This window comes from Furipterus horrens, unplaced genomic scaffold (genome assembly GCF_987537825.1).
Source record: "Furipterus horrens unplaced genomic scaffold, mFurHor1.1.pri manual_scaffold_3, whole genome shotgun sequence".
NCBI lineage: Eukaryota > Metazoa > Chordata > Mammalia > Chiroptera > Furipteridae > Furipterus > Furipterus horrens.
The window spans coordinates 187,653,119-187,671,515 of record NW_028327173.1 but is presented as its reverse complement, the minus strand read 5'-3'; the positions used below and the strand labels follow the sequence as shown (position 1 = coordinate 187,671,515).

The 18,397-nt window shown below is 35.4% G+C and overlaps 1 protein-coding gene across 2 annotated transcripts in view; it reads right to left on the bottom strand.

Moving 5' to 3' along the window:
* Nucleotides 1-18,397, bottom strand: part of PCNX1 (pecanex 1) — a 138,484-nt gene that overhangs the window by 111,299 nt on the left and 8,788 nt on the right. For both annotated transcript variants that reach the window (XM_090271074.1, XM_090271075.1), the window contains exon 2: nt 3,077-3,285. In XM_090271074.1, coding sequence (XP_090127200.1) covers nt 3,077-3,285 — 209 coding nt within the window. The remainder of the gene's footprint in view (nt 1-3,076; nt 3,286-18,397) is intronic.

Sequence of the window (18,397 nt, the reverse complement as noted above, 5' to 3'; positions counted from 1 at the left end):
GCAAAAATCAAGTCTTGAGTCCCCACCTGATATTGTAGATTAGAATACTTTCCAGTAGAATTAAAATGTGAAAAGGAATGTGAAACTTGAAAAAAACAATATAGGAGAAAACTCTTTGATCTGTGCAAAACATAATTTCGTAAACAAGACACCAAAATGCTAATTACAAAAAAGTGACATATCTTATATTAAACTTAATGTACAAGAATCATAAGAAACCTTAAGGAAAGTGCAATTACAAGTCACAAACTTGAAAAGATGTTTGTAATGTGTATATACACGTATAGAACCAATAAAGGAGTAGTATTATCAACATTTTTTAAAACTATTAATAAGAAAAAGACAACTCTAAAATATGAAACAAGACATGAATGTGCATTGCAAAGAATAGAAAACTTCAATGGACCATATGTATATAAGATGCTCAACCGCAGTAATCAGAAAGGTTCATTGAAAGTGACAATGAAACACATTTAATGATTACCTGAATGGCAAATTTTTAAAGCTTACCAATTTCAAATATTGACAAGGATGTGAAACAAAAAGGACTTTCACATACTAATGGTGAGAGTGTAATTGGTATAATCATTCTGGCAAACAGCTTGGCATTACCTAATAAAACTGAACATTAAAATACCTTACAAACATTTATTTATATACACTCAATATACACATGTGTACTAAGAGACATACACAATAATGCTTTATCAAAGCAAAAAAAATTGGAATAATCTGGCCCTGGCTGGTGTGGCTCAGTGGATTGAGTGCCAGCCTGAAAACCAAAGGGCCACTGGTTCAATTCCCAGTCAGGGCACATGCCTGGGTTGTGGGCCAGGTCCCCAGTTGGGGGCGTGTGAGAGGCAACCACACATTGATGTTTCTCTCCCTCTTTCTCCCTCCCTTTCCCTCTCTCTAAAAATCAATAAAATCTTTAAAAATAAACAAATAAATAAAAACTCATTTAAAAAATGGAATAATCTGAATGACTCAGAAGAATGGATAAGTTGTAGTTTTAGTAGACTATACAATAGTAAATATGAATAAATAGTAACAATAAGAATCAGCATGTCTAAGTCTATAAAATACAATATTCTGCACACAAAAAAAGCCCGTTCTCCAGAAATACATATTGTATGATTCTTTTTAAGATGCCCTAAGGCAGACAAAATTAAATAATATATGTTTAGAAATATCTACAAAGACTGTTTAATGATAAGAAAAGCAAGGGAATACTAACACAAAATTCAAGATTATGGTCACTCCTGAACAGAATGAAATCATAAAGGAGTACATGAAGGCTTTTATGGTATTTGTATAATTTCTTAAGCTGTGCGTGGAGAAAATAGTCACTTGAATACTATTTTCTAAATCATACATATCACTGATATATTGTTTGGAAATATACCTGTTTCACAATAAAAACTTTTTAAAACTAAAAGAAAAATAAAAAACAATTCAGTAACAAAAGCAATCAAAAATACAGGGTGGCGCAAAAGTAGGTTTACAGTTGTGAATATGCAAAACACAGCTTATTCTTGTATTATTTATTAATTGTTATTATTTTTCGTATAAACCTACATTTGCCCCACCCTATATATACAATATGCAGAAATGTTAAGAGCTAAGAATTACTGGGTGGTTATTATGCATCAGGACTTGTTCTAAATACTTTACATGTATTATTTTCATTTCTTCTTTGTAATGGTTCTATGAGATAGTACTATTATTTGTCTCATAATTCAGGTGAAGAAGCCAAGGCATACAAAGCTTAATAACTCCTCAAGGTCACACAATTAAGAAATGACTCAAGCCCCCCCAGATTAAGTGCAGAGTCTACATTCTGTTTGCTTACTCGCTATACAAGGGTATGCATTTCCTAATAGAAATAGAGCATGGTGTGGGCAGGTGTGCTTGTAAATAACCCATCATGAAATGGGCAAATGCACTGTAAGTCTTCAAAAAAAAAAAAAAAAAAATTCAGCCTCTCACAACAATGCCAGCTGGTACACCGATACAGATGAGTTCCTAGGACACTCACCTAGCAGAGGAAACCTGTACTACAAGGGGCGCATCTTCCAGAAGATAATTCTGGGATTTTTTATGCCCCCCCTCAATATATTTGAAAAAGGATAAACTTTCATTGCACTGGAAAATATATAGAAACATGACCTGCCTTACAGCATTTCTATCTTGATACCTAAAATACCTCATATTATACTGAGTGGAAACATGGCATAGTGATTAAAAGCATGGACTCCAGATCTGACTCTGGACCTTTCTCACCTTAGTTTCCACATCTGTGTCAGGGATCATCACAGTATCTACCTCAGAATTGTTCTGAAGACTGAATGAACTTACTGATGTCAACTGTTCACAAAAAAACTTTTTTAAGTTATACTGGTGGCAATCATTTCTATAAAGTCACAGTAAACTTTTGACTATGGATAAAGTCCCTCTATCAAAAAGAGACCATGGGTGATGACAAGGTAATGCAATAGAATGTGACTGACCCCTGGGGAGAATACTTGAGCTGGGATGGAAAAGGAAGCCTCCAGGAGGAGGTGACATTTACACACATTTGAACTCTTAAGAAGTCAGTTACGCAAAGATCCAGGGATGGAACAACTAAGTTTCTAAGGTGAGAATAAAAAAGTAAAAAATGCAATTATAAATATCAGGTAAAATATTACAATTTACTAAAGATATATACATTTTATTTATATGTATAAATAATACATAAATACTAAGATTTATAAGTCATGCTTCATTATTTCTTTAGACTGTTTTTCATTGGCTTTGATCTTTGTTGTGAATAACTGTTATACAATTATAACTATTAGGATTCAAACATGTTATTTATCAGGAAGGCTAAGGATATTTATCTAATCCCCCAGCTATGCCAGTTAGCTATGCTGTGATCTAATGTGATAATCTGTACTTGTCACTGTATCCATAGTGGTAAGATCTAACACTGCCTTAAAACCACATAAACAGAACAGGCACAACACAATAATCACATCACTGTGCACATGCATGATCTACAGCATTACAAACAGAGTGACACAGGTTTCCTTACCTCGGTCCATTGCTGTCTTTCCTCCTAGTTGAACAGTTGCCTTGCTCAGCTTTGGCTCGCTGACCTGTGAACTCATTTGTGTCCCTATCTACAACTTCTCCAGCATCAAGGGCTCTGTGGAGTCGATAGTTGACCATCTTCAGAACAATGAAGACAGCGGCTATCACAGGACAATAAATGGCTACTATAATCATGGAAGAAGGAAGGGCCTTTAAGAGAAAAAAAAGATAATACATTTTTAAATATCTTATATTTGATTCCATTAAAGGAATCTGTAACTAAAATAATAAACATATAGTCACACACAAAACAATAATTATGTTACTAGCATTAAGTTACAAAGTATAAGACAGTACTGCCCAATACAGTAGCCACTAGGTACATGGCGCTACTGAGCACCTGAAATGTGGTAGGTCTGACCTGAGCTGTGCACTGTAAATAAAATAACACAGGATTTTTAAGACTTGCTATGAAAAAAAAAATACTAAATATATCAATAATTTTTATATTACATGTTTAAATAGCATTTATTGTACTGTGTTAAACAAAATATTATTAAAATTAATTTCATCTGTTTATTTTTACTTATTTTTAATGTGGCTACTAGAAAATTTTTAATTACATATGTGGTTCACATTACATTTTCATTGGACAGTACTGGCATAAAGTCCATGCCAACACGCTTATAACATACAATTGGAGAGTTAAGGTATCACATTACATAATATATAAGACAGGGTTGTGATCCAAATATACATAATCTTGTTCATGTGCTCTCGTAGGGTTAAGATATAAACATTCTTTGTGTTCTAAAAAATTGAAAGTTAAAACTATCATGACAATCCCTAGAACTGTGACTGTAAAACCAGGTAAGACATGGGAGACATGCAAAATTCAAGTACGTTCTATTTTAAAATATACTTAAAACACTTAAAAATTGTAGACTGCCAAGTAAAATAATAAAGAACAGAATCAAGTAATAAACAGAATGGAACTAGGTCTGAAGCATGCCAGGCACAGGGATTATAGCTCATCATAATTGAGGATTCAGGGAGGTGGACTTGGGTCCAGGGGTAACAGGCTTAAAGACCACCAGACTTAGAAGGAATGGTCTCAGTCACTGTTGGTAGATACTATAAAACTAGGATCGACTTATGTTCACTTTCATAAGAAAAAAATTATTCTAGGTTATCTGTAGTTCTAGAGTCCAAATGTTTTATAAGATTCGACTTCAGTTATCTGAAACCATGACTCTAAATTTGCTTGGAAAGGTAACCTCAAACTGCTTTAGATGATGAAATTGAAAAGATCCTGATGAACCAGGCAGATTTAGGGTCATCGGCAGCCGTCCATCTCGAGAGACGATGGTGTAGCTTCTTAAGAGTCTATCTGCACCGCCGAGAATGGCTGTGCAGTCCGACTCGGGAGTGACATGGTATCTGTCTCCTCCCGTGTTGAATCGACATCTTGTGATGACGCTGAAGCTACAGAGCCTGGGCAGGGTAATATGGAGGGTCTGCTGTTGCCCATGCAGCAGACCCCCCCTCTCTTCGCAGCTGAAGGGTCCAAGGGAAAGACGGAGTCAATACAGCTTGGCTTCAGGTGCGCCGCAGGAGTTGCCGGTGTTGACTACAACGTCAAACCGCCTTAGGGACTCTGGCTCTGGATTTTCTGTCGGGGTTTACTCCCTTAGCCTTTCCCCTGAAGAGGTATGCCGCAAGGCAGCGGAGGTTTTTTGGAGTCAGAGTTTTCCTTCTCTGATGTACCCTGACTGGAAGATCGAACCAGCGACACTTAGCTCGCAGGCCGACGCTCAATCCACTGAGCTAAACCAGCCAGGAGATTTAGGGTACAGATATAATAAAAGGGTTTGTTTGTTTGTTTGTTTAGTTATTTGGGAAGGAGAAGGAGAAAGTGTGTGGGTTAAAACTGGGAGAGGGTAAAAAAGTAACTCAGGCCCACAGTTTAACATTTTTGCATTAGATATGAGCATAATAGGCACATATTTGGTATTTTTAAATACTTAGATTAAGAATTCATTTATATGAGTGTATCTAAAAACTAAAATTGTAATTCCAATTTAAAATGTCATAGAATAACTGATTGAGGTTTATAACTATAAAAAAAATGTATTTAAAATTTTACAAAATCCATAAATATCAGGTTTAAAAGTTAAGTACTTGGAAATATTTGTCAAATAACTTAGGTACTTAAATACTAAATTTATAAATGCAATTTAAATTAAAAGGATCTTAAGCCATATTTCAAAACCAAACTTCGTAAATGTGATTGTTAAAATGTTTTCAATCTATAGAGTCAAGTTTAAAATCTTAAATTGTTTAATTTGTAGCATTAATAAATCTAACATTCATTGTAAAAAAAAAAAACAAGTGTTCTGAATAACTTTTACCAACCAGAAAATATACATACCACACACACACTCACTCAAATTAACAACAATTTCAAAATAAACACAAATATGAACACATATATTACTCAGTACATTTACAAAAATTCTGCATAACGCTGGTTTACATATGATATGTTCACATAAGAACTAGAATTCTTGGAGATCACTTAGTTCAAAGCCCTCATTTCCAGACAGAAAATTGAGACCTACTAAGTTTGAACGACTTAGCCAAGATCACCATCTTAATAACATCTAAATGACAAAATTAAGCAAGGTTTCTATGCCGCTGCATGTTTCTCTATGTACTACAATACCAATTCCATTTTCAAATGTGAAGTGTCAATGAAAATACGAGTCAGGGTTCCATCATTATTCACCGGTAGTCCATATTAAGATTAAAATGACTGATTACATTAACTTAGTGGACAGAAAGAGAGCAACCTCACCATTACTCTTCAGAGTGGCAGACAGATTCAATGGAAATGTTAATGGCCCCTCCACTCAGGAAAAGATAAAAAGAGACTACTTAATATTGAATGGTCTATTGTATTTGCCTCTACAAAAGTCAAAGATTATGAATGCTTAAAACAGATCTAAATAAACTCTCCCTACCACTATACCGTCAAAAGCAGCAGATAACTGAGCATCAAGAAACACACTTAAATAAATATGTAGGATCTACATACTAAGTACAGAATTCCTTTTTTTTTAAACACTGAATACTGAAAAGACTGAAAACAAAACAAACTTAAGTGACCATTTCATACGGGAAACCAGTATCAGATGATTAACAACACTTAAGTATGTTCTACTCAAAGTATAAATAGTACCCATTTATTTTATACTATGTGGTTTAAATACTTGAGCCCTGTCAGAGGCTACCCGTGAGGTCCCCAGGTGACGGAGGACAGCTGTGCTACCAGTTTCACTCTTCCCACAGGGCGTAAAGTGCACAGACACACTGGGGAGTGGTGTGACTTTGCTCTTTGCTTGTTCCCCACTCTACTCGCATTACGTCACAGGGGTCTCATCTGATCCCGGCACAAGTGACAATATTACTATTAAATCAGAAATGAATCATAAACCCTCCCTGTAACTGTGCTTCACCATTTAAAATATGTCTCCATTTAATAAACAAATAAATAAAATCTTAAAAAACAAAAACAAAAACAAAAGAAAACCTGGCTGGTGTGGCTCAGTGGATTGAGCGCTGGTCTACAAATCAAAAGGTCACCGGTTCTATTCCCGGTCAGGACACATGCCTGGATTGAGCGCCAGGTCCCCAGCTGGGGGTGTGCAAGAGACAACCCACTGATGTTCCTCTCGCAAATCAATGTCTCTCTCCCTCTCTGTCTCCCTCCCTTTTATTTTAAATAAATAAAATCTTTAATAAAAAATGTCTGCATTTACAGTTTCAGTGGTCCCTTAAAAATCAAACACCAAAAAACTAGAAAATAGTCAGAGGTCACCTATTTTTTTAGTTTTATGGATTATATACCAAAGAGCAAACCTAGTAGTATTTACTATTTGCTTTTACATTTTATTAAATCAGATATATCAGTACTGTGTTTTCAAAGAAAGGGTTTAAGAGACAACCGGAATTCCATTTATCAACAAGCACCATCTCTCAGAAAAGCAGGTTCTTTTTTCTGAACAAAAAAAATGTCGTAATAAAACTGTTTATGTTTGTTAAAAATACAATTTTTGTATCCCATTCAATAACCCAATTCTAAATTAAAACACCTATTTTGAATTTTTTTTTTTTTGGCAGTTGCTTATTAACTTAAGGTTAATTATGTCCCTAGAAAGAAAAAGTACTAGTATTTCCAAAAGGACACCTTCTGTCTTCTTAGATTATAATGTTTTATTGTATATGTCATCTTTAAGTTAATGCTGGTGCAACCAAGCACATTAACTGCCTTCTGATAATAAAAACCAATCTATCTTATGGTCGCATAAACGTCTATCCACTGTTACAAATTGCTTACATAGGAAGGCTGGTTTTACATCTTTCCTGGGATACCACAAACAGTGACCAGCAGAGAATTAAGGTGGTGTAGCAGGTGCTGTAATACTGATGGATAAACAAGGCTCATTAAATAACTAGAAAGGTCACAGCACTGCAAGTTCAAAATAAAGGCCTGTGGTCACCACAGACTTCGAGTATTCTTACACATATGAAAAATCTATCTCACAGCAAACAGACAAGATGGGGTTTTTCTTTTTCTTTTTTTCAGTTCAGTTATTCTATAATTAGTTAACTTCTTGGTCTCTTGAGATTTCTTTTTCATGTAATCATATTCAGGCATTCAGACCAGTTCGGTCAGAAATCAATGAACTGCAAATGTACAAAACACAGAGTCCAGAAATAAACCCACAACTACATATATGTCAATTATAAATGGCAAAGGAGGCAAGAACATACAATGGGTAAAGACAGTGTATTCAATAAATTGCATTGGAAAAATTGGACAGAAACATGGAAAAAAAATGAAACTAGACCATCTTATTACACAAATACAAGAATAAATTCAAAATAGATTAAAGACAATTGTTAGACTCAAAACCATAAAACTCCTAGAAGAAAACAGAGACAATAAAATCTCAGGCATTTCTCTTGGTAATATTTTTTCTGCTATATTTCCTCAGACAAGGGAAACAAACGAAAAAAATAAACAAATGAGCCCTGGCTGGGGTGGTTCAGAGGACTGAATGCTGGCCTGCAACCTGGAAGGTCGCAGGTTCAATTCCTGGCACATGCCTGGGTTGCAGGCCAGGTCCCCAGTTGGGAGCATGAGAGAAGCAACCCATTGATGTTTCTCTCGCACATGTTTCTCTCTCTCTCTTTCTCCTTCCATTCCCCTTTCTAGAAATAAATAAAATCTTTTAAATAAATAAATAAGACTAAATGAAACTAAAAGTTTTTGGACAGCAAAGGAAACCATCAACAAAATGAAAAGACAACCTACTGAATGAAAAAAGATATTTGCCAATGATACATCCAATAAGGGGTTCATATCCAAAATGTATGAAGAACTCATATAACACCAGAAAAACAAACAATCAAATTAAAAAATGGGCAGAGGAGCTAAATAGACACTTCTCCAAAGAGGACATACAGATGCCAACAAATATATGAAAAGATGTTCAACATCACTAATCATCAAAGAAATGCAAATGAAAACCACAATCAGATATCACCTCACATCTGTCAGAATGACTATCATCAATAAATCAACAAGTGCAGGCTAGGATGTAGAAAAAAGGGAACCCTCGTGCACTATTACTGGGAATGCTGATTGGTACAACCACTATCAAAAACAGTAATGGAAGTTCTTCAAAATATTAAAAATGGAACTGCTTTGTGACCCAACAAATCCAGTTTTGGGAAACCCGAAACACTGATTCAAAAGAACATATGCATCCGTATGTTCACTGAAGCACTATTTTGGAAGCAGCCCAAGCACCCATAAGTACATGAGTGGAATAAAAAGGCTGTGGTACATTTACACAATGGAATACTACTCAGCTGTAAAAAAGAAGGAAATCTTACCTTTTGCGAGAGCGTAGATGGACCTCAAGAGTATTATGCTAAGTGCAATAAGCCAGTCAGACTTAGTAGTGTAGAAAATATTTAAAATTATGACTCCAACAAAGCATCAACAATGAGCACATGTCTTTACACTGCTGCCTAAGGAAATGAGCACTGTATTACACGTCACTTTTCTACTGTGCAGCGTGCTAGCCTTAGTGGAGAATTAGTCACTTGAGTTTTGAAATGAAATGTAAGATAAAGAGGTTACTTCACAACTAATAATTGTAGTATGATAATTTTTTGTAATTCCAACTGGAATCCTATAGTAAGAACTATCTTGATTCATATCTCTTTTTGTAACTTAGTAACTTGACATTTTGGTGTATGAATCAGTCTTTTACGAGTTTAATCAGTCTAAGTAAATCCAAGTAACTTGATAAAAAATAATCCAGTAAATTCATAAAAACAGTTCATCTAAATGGTAAATATAAGGACCAGAGGCTCTCTTATAAAGTCTCATTTAAATAACCTGGACTTATTTCTTTATTCCATTTGTTTTTGATATATTCTACTGAAATAATTTTAAGAATTCATTAACAAGTTCTATTAACATTACTTTGCAATTCTTAAGAACAGCAGCCAGGTTATGTTTTTACTATATCTCACAAAATCCAGTTCAGGACATATTCTATGAGATTACTTTATAGGTCCATACATGTAAAACAATGGGATTCCTCCTGCACTTATTAACTATGCTGCTATTGATATAATATACTATACAAGCACAAAATAAATAGCTCAAATTTCATGCTTAAAAATCAAAATAATTTAATTCAATAACAAAAGTATAAAACCAAAGGCAAAGTCAAACTATAAGGATCAAATAAGAGTAAATAGTTTGAAATAAAATAATCATACACAAAAAATTAGGTTTTCAAAAGTTATTTGATTGTAGTCTTATGTTTCACTAAAATTCATAGGAATAAATTGCAAGCTGAGATCCTAACACAAGAACATAAATCAGTAAAACTTATAAATTAAAAGTATGTTAACTCTCTTAAGAGTATTAGTAGAACCCATTTATCACTTTGCCCTGAGTTCACTCAATTTGCTTGAAAGAGAGTGATGATATTGTATGCTTATATAATCCTTTTCTACATTTAAAAGTGAATGCTAAAATTAGGTAATGTATCACACATAAGATTCAAAGTGAGGTAAATATGAATGATACCAAACAACAAAGAATGAAGGAGGGTATATAACATGTCTTACCACCATTTCCTCATTTTCCATAAAGGCAACTTTGACACAATGTTCTGTTCATTCATTCAACATGTACTTACTGAACACCTATTAAGTCCCAGATACTCTTCTGAGGAATGGTAATATTGCAATAAAAAAGACCCTTTCTCTCCCTGATCTTCTTAAAAATGACTAATTAAGTGTTTTACTAAGTACTGGGTGCTTTAAATGGGTATCTCACAACAGTCTTTTGTAGAAAGTATTATTACCCTATTTTACAGATAAGAAAGTTGAGACTATGAAGTTATTTGCTGGCAGCTGGCAAGTGGTAGAAACGGGATTTCTATCCAGCCTGACTCCAAGGTTAAGAACCTAAGTTTTCAACCACTGCACTACAGTCTCTCTCCAAGGCAGTGTTTTTCAACTTTTTCTCATTATCGCCTTCCTAAGGTGCCTTTTTAGATAGACAGTGTTTTCCCTAATCATTCCCTGAGCAGTAACAGAAAACATATATATACTGGCTTCTGCCCCTGGTTCCTGGCACCGAGGTCCTAAAACCCTAGGAATATTCTAAGTGATAAGAGCACTAGGAGCATCTGTTGTTCTAATATTTGGTCTTTGACTCTGGTTCCTGACATCTAAATTTCCTAGGTGATAGGAATGTCTCTTGTTCCAACTAAGTGACTCTGGGTGGGCTCCTGGAGGGGGCGGGGCTGGTCACCTGAATGACCAAGAAATATTAGAAGCTTGGAATTTTCAGCCTCACTCCTCATTCTCCAGAGAGAGGAGAGGGGCTGGAAACAGAGTTAATAATTGATCATGCCTACGCGATGAAGACTCCATAAAATCGCAACAGTAGGGGTTGGTGAATTCCTAAGGGTGCTGGAGAGCTGGCACACCCAGACCAGCCATGACAGTTCTGCCCCTCTCCCGTACACCTTGCCCTATGCAGTCTTTCCAGCTGGATGTTCTCCTGTATCCTTTACCATACATACCTTTTACAATAAACTGGTAAACACGAAGTAAACTGTTTTAATGGGGGCAAGGGGGCAATCTCATGGGACTGGGCCTTTACACTATGTCCAGGTAGAAGATGTCAAAAATGAATCAAATTGTAGGACTCCCAGCCAGTATCTCAGAAAACTGCTTGATGTGTGTGTGTGGGGGGGGGACTCACACATCTGGTGTCAGAAGTGTCATATGTGATCTATGTGTCGTAGCAGTGTGAGGAAAAGAAAATCACACAGAAGTGTAGGTTTTCTAAATGCTCTCCCCATCATGAAGTTTTACCACCACAGATACACTGTATTTTTGTATGTACTGTATGTATATCTGCACTATATACATTAAAAGATGTTTTCATCACACCCCCAAGAACTAATTTTCACCCCCTTGAGGGTGGCATCATTCCCACTGAGAATGCAGGCTCTAGAGCAGTTTCTCCGCCTCCGTACTGTTGACATTTGGAGTCAAATAAGCCTGTGTCATAGCTGTCCTATGCTTTATAGGACATTTATGCTGAAATACGGACAGTGCCCACCTGAAACCAACAGCACCGCTGTGCCGAAGTTAAAATTTCCTGGAAAAAGTTCCCAGTTCTTAAAGCATGCAGCTAAGTAGCAGCAACTGCTGCTCTTGCTGCTGTTTACATATTTGTAAGGACTACAGCTCCAGGCTTTGTTCATTAAAAAAAATGAAATGGACAGAATATAATGCAACAGCAAATGCCGCATCTCTGCAGTTGGAATGAAAGAGCACGTGCAACAGCAGAGGCAAACGCAAGAAGGTAATAGTATTTTATATAAACACAGCAGGAAACAAACCCCACATAAGACCAATAAGTGAAGGAATATTAAACTTTAATAAAATTCATTTATAATACATGCAATAGAACAGGCTAACTAAGCCTTCCCTCCAAAATGATGAGACACACTGTCCCACTTTAAGCCTATGCAAGAACCATAATGAAATCCCTGGGAGAACACTGTACTCATGTATTATGCTGGTCAAAAAGGGGAACCAGCCCTGACAAAGGGGGGGTGATGGGGGCCCGCTAGTTTGATTCCCAGTGGGGCACATGCCTGGGTTGCGGCCTGTCCCCAGTTGGGGCGTGTGGGAGAATCGATGCTTCTCCCACACATCGATGTTTCTTTCTCTCTCTCTCTTTCTCCTTCTCTTCCCCTCTCTCTGAAAATGAATAAATAAAATCTTTTAAAAAGGTGGGAAACCAAAATTAAGGATGTAATTAGATGGTGATGGGAAGGGCAGCTCTGAGAATTCAGATTCAGAATACATATTGGAAAGATTAGAGGACACTTAGTTCCTCTCAATTCAATCACAGGTAGGCTTTCAGGAGCAGGTTAATTAGAAAAGCATCTTGTACAGGACAGTGTACAGGAGGATACTAGACAGTGACAAGTGGTGGTCCTGAGGTCAAAGGGAAGAATAGCAGAGGCAACCTGCAGAACCCTGAGCCAGGGATTGAACTTCTAGGAGCCTGTTTCCTCCTCTGTAAAATGGGGATAATAACAGCTACCTTCATTTCACAGGGCTATGATGAGGATAAAATTAGAGAATTTCGAAGTAAATGGTCCATGGCCACATACAGCACAGTAACTATGGGATTGTTTAATATTTACACATTGTAGGGACAAAACTAAGATAAGTAAACAAAAAGACCTCTGAGTAGAAATGGTTCAGAGGAACCGGAGATGGGCTACAAAGAAAAGAGGTAGGTTAAGACTTGTAAGACCTCAAAATACATGAAGGTAAATACTAGCCTGATAATGAATGGCAAGAAGTCACTGAAAAACAGATAAATACTTCCATAATATGATACAGAGAAAAAAAAAACTATATTTCAAACAAAGAATGGTATGCTTAATAGTAAAACACTAAAATTCCCATTTAAGTAGGGAATATAGCAAGGCTGTACATATTTTCAGCATTATTAATACAGATACGTAAAGTACCATGCAAAGTAATTACACAAGAGAAAAAAGTATAAATATTGAAAAGAAGTTAAAATTTTTATTTACAAATTTAATTGTATACCTGAAAATCCTTTTAAAATAAAAGTACTAGAAAGCATAAGCTAATTCCGTAAAGTGTCTGGTTGCAAAATTAATGAATTAAAATCAATAGTTTTGGGTGGCATCCTGGTACAGAAGGACATAGGTCAAAACTAAAGAAACCTGAAAAAAGTGTGGGCTGTAAGTTAATAATGACGTGTCAATACTGGTTCATTGGCTGTACAAATGTACCACCGTAATCTGAGATGTTAACAACAGGGGAAATGGGGTGCATATATGGGAGTTCTCTGTACTATCAACTTTTCTATGCATCTAAAACTATTCTAAAATAAGTTTACTTTTTTAAAATAAATAGTTTTCTTACTTACAAGCATTTACTCATGAGAAACAGTGATAGAAATGTTTGGGGAGCTCAGTTGGTTTGGAGCATCATGCCAATATACCAGGGCTGCATATTCAATCCCAAATCGGGGGTGCATGCAAGACGCAACCAATGAATGTATGGATGAGTGAAACAACAAACTGATCTGTCTCTCTTTCTCTCTCTAATCAACAAAAAAAATTATTAAAAAAAGAAATGGTTCCATTTACTCTCATGTTAGAAACTAAAATCTTACTATCTAAAAATAAAAAGGGAAAATGTACACGGTAAACAGAAATAAAACTTTAAAAAATAAAATCTACTGAGGGACATAAAAGAAATGAAGAGATCACCTTAACACAATATATAAAGATGTCAAACTTGCCCCCATAAAGTAATCCATAAATTCAACCTCTTTTAATCAAAAATTCAATAGAATCCCTGGGAGACTTAAGAAAATGGAGAAATAAAAATACTAGGGGGAATAAAAAACCAATGACAAGGAAGAATAACAAAGACTACCACTATGAAAGAAAAATATATAAACACACAAAAACTAGGGTTATTAAAAAGTATGGTATTCATGTAAGGACAAATTGATTAAACAGAAATGCAAATACCCCAGTGGGAACTCATATTAAAAAGGTGACATTTAAACTACTGAGAAAAAGATGTGATTTTTTAATAAGTTAGGTTGATTGGGACAACTGCCTATACAAAAAAAAAAAAACATTTAACTAGGCACTTATATATTGCTTACAGCAAAATGAATTCCAATTCCCAGTCAGGGCACATCACTAGGTTGCACGTCAGGTCCCCAGTTCGGGGCGCAAGTGAGAGGCAACCACACAGTGATGTTTCTCTCCCTCTCTTTCTCCTTTCCCCTCTCTCTAAAAATAAAATAAAATAAAAACAAACAAATAAATAATTTAAAATAAATAAATAAATAAATTCCAAATGGGCTAAACTATAAGACTATTAGATATTTGCATATGCATTACAAAGGACTAATCTCCTTAATATATACAAGGTCTTAAATATCAATAATAACCAAGCAGAAAATGGATTTAAAAAATGCACAAAGTCCATGAACTGGTCCTCCCTCCCAAAGAAAGGCCCTAAGCTTATGAAAAGCTGCTCAACCCCACTCAAAATAGGAGAGATGCAAATTAAAACCACTCTAAAGTACTATTTCTTGCCAATGAAAACAGCAAAACTATATGAAGCTGTGGCTCTCAGGCATGCAAAGAGAGTGATACAACCCCTCTGGGAGGCAATTTGGCAGTACCTTCCAAAATTTCAAAAGCATTTACCCTTTAATCAAGCAATCTCATTTCTAAGAATTTATCTTAATACTATATCTGGACACATGTGAGATGGCATTTGTAAAAATTACAGCACAGTTCGTATTAGCAAAAGACTGCAAACAAATTAAATGCCTATCAGCAGGAAACATGTTGAATAATACATCCAGGCAATGGAATACTGTGCAACTATTTAAAAAAACTGAACCACCCTGACCCATGTGGCTAAGTTGGTTGGGCGTCATCCTGCAAACCAAAAAGGTCGCCTCTTGGATTTCCGGTCACAGCACATCCTGGGTTGCGGGTTCGGACCCTGGTGGGGGGGCATATGAGAAGCAACCTAACAATGTTTCTCTCTCATATAGATGTATCTCTCCTACTCTTTCTCCCTTCAATCCCCTCTCTCTAAAGAAGTAAACAAATAAAATCTTAAAAAAAAAAAAAAAAATTGAACCCAACAAATGGAAGCCCTGGACCAGACAGCTTCACTGGTGAATTCTACCAAGCATTTAAGAATTAATATCAAACTCTGACAAAATATAAAATAGAGAGTAGCACTTTCAAATTCATTTTATGAGGCCAGCATCACCCTAATAGGAAAACCAGAAAAAGATGCCACAGAAAATGAAACTACAGGCCAACATCCCTGATGAACATCCATGCAAAAATCCTCAACAAAATATTAGAAAACCAGATAAATAATACGTTGAAAGGGTCACATGATATGATCAAATGGGATTCATTCTAGAGATGCAAAGATGGGTCAACATCTGCAAATCTATCAATGTGATACACTACGTTAACAAAATGAAAAAAAAATCCTATGATCATCTCAATAGATGCAAAAAACACATCTGACAAAATTCAACATCTCTTTCTGATAAAAATTCTCAACAAACTGGGTATAGAGGGGGTACCTCAACACAATAAAGGTCATATATGACAAGCCCACAGCTAACTTCATAATCAATAGTGAAAAGTGGTTTACTGGGGTTTTCTTAACTGTTTGTTTTTATATCCTTTCTTTTAACTATTCCATATGCTGACCAGGAATAGTAATATTATAAACATAAATTATATTCTGAGAAGTTAAAAAATAATTCACTAAGAAAGCCTTAACATATCAGATATATTCTAATACTATAATATTGATAGCAGAGCAAACCACTACACCCAAGAATATATATTCTTTTAAGAAACTAATCTTTTCTCCATAATAAAGATTTATTTGCCTGGTGGGAAGATTATGGGAAACGCTGTTCTAGGACTAATAACAAACCTCATGAAGGTTCTCTGCATAAATCCTTCTAGGAAATAACTCGATGTTCCTTCCAATTCCTGAGCACCTCATGACACATAAGGGATTAGTCATATTCTACCTTGTGATATGGTTGTTTATTTGTCTCATTGCCTCCAATTTATAAATTAGGAAAAAGCAGATTATACAGAAAGTTAAGACAGCGGTGTCCATTCCATGTGAATGAGGTCTAATGTCTTTTTCATCTTTAGAATTCTTTCACTTAATATAATTCTCCCTATGTAAAATACATCAATTTCAAAACAACCTAACATATGTTAATGGTCAATGCATGATTGAAAAATCATTCAGAATACTCTCCTCTTTTGTCTATCTAAAATGTATCTATCACAGACATAAAACCTTTTACTAATTTTTCTTATGATTTAATTTGATAAACTGTTACAAATTTTAAAATTCTTTAAAGAATAGCATCTCGGTATGGTAAAGAGTAAGAAAACCATATTAAAAATGATGATACTAAATGCAATATTTTATCTTGGATTAGATCCTCAAAGAGAAAAGGAATATTAGCGGAAAAGGTGGTGAAATCCAAATCAATTCTAAAGTTCCATGTTATACTATACAATGTTAATTTCTTAATTTTGATAAATGCAACATGGTTACGTAAGATTTTAATATTAGATGAAACCAGGCAAAGGGTATAAAAGAACTCTATACTATACTAACTTCTCTGTAAATCTAAGATTATTTCAAAACATAAAGTTTTAAAGATGTTAACTATGCTGGATGAATGTGTTTGGTTTAGGTCTAGACAATATTCAGGGAGTGAGGAGGGATAGTAAAAGTAAACAGCCAGATACGTGATTCAAGCTTCTCAAATTTGTGACTAATCTTCCTGCCTATTCTTAGGGCAGTTGGCACTCAAGGTTCTATGTGGTTTGTACAAAGCAGTACAGAATAGGACTTTTTTTTCCCCTTAAAACCTCAAAAGGAAATGGCTTGCTTTCCCTAAGTTTTCTTTTCCTTCTTATCATAACACAAAGCAACAGAGACTAGCACCAACAGTGCAAGTTATAAAAGATGCAACCCCTCAGATTCTAAAGATAAAGGAAGAGAATAAAAGTCTCAACTGTTTTTACAATTCTACCACAGAAAGCATTTAACCAACTTCTTGGGGGACAGGCAGAGGAACCAGAGGAATCAAAATATTAACTACTCGTTTCACTGGGATTTGGTAAAATTCATCTATATGCTAAAGGAGTCAACAGTAGTAAAATCTAGAGAACTGTTTGTTGTAATCTGCCCTTTTCCACACTAGTCTATACTATTTTAGTGTTACTATTCCTGGGTGTCCTAGGTACAAAATAATTCTCTGCCTTACCCAGCTGCACAGAGACAGGAAAACCAACTGATTTAACTCAGATTAAATAACAGAAAGACGCAATCAATCTCCCAAAGAAACATTTCTGCATGTTTATCAGTTGCCTGCTGTGAAAATTATCTGAGTACAGAACATAAGAAAAATCTCATAAAAGTTACATGATATATGCTTAATTTGGACTAAGAAAAGTTTGAATTAGAAAAGTACTTTAAGGAAAATTCTGCCTATTATCAAAAACAGACTATTACTGTTCATTCAACATTCCATTGAATAAGAAATTTATAACACTAACACCCTGTTTTGGAAAGTGTTGGAGTAAAGGTGGGAAGACAAGTACTCTTAATACTGCTGATGAATATTTAAGTTAGCACTACCTTTTAGGAGGGCAATTTGGCATTTTTAACCATTTTCTTTTCTTTTCTTTTTTAAAGATTTTATTTACTTACTTTTAGAGAGGGGGGATGGGAGGGAGAAAAAGAGGGAGAGAAACATGGATGAGTTGCCTCTCCCACACCCCACAACCCAGGCATGTGCCCCAATGGGGAATTGAATCCGGGACCTTTGGTTTGCAGGCCAGCAATCATTCCACTGAGGCACACCAGCCAAGGATCAACCATTGCCTTCTCTTCAAAATACTCTCTTGCCTTGGCTTCTGTAATGGGTTCCTTTCCTCACTGTCCTCTTAACATCCTTGTCTCCTTTGCTGAGCCATTTTCTTTTTAATAAATTATACTTTTCCCCAGATCTTACCTACTCTGTAACTTGGATTATCCTCTATAATGCTGATGGAAGTGA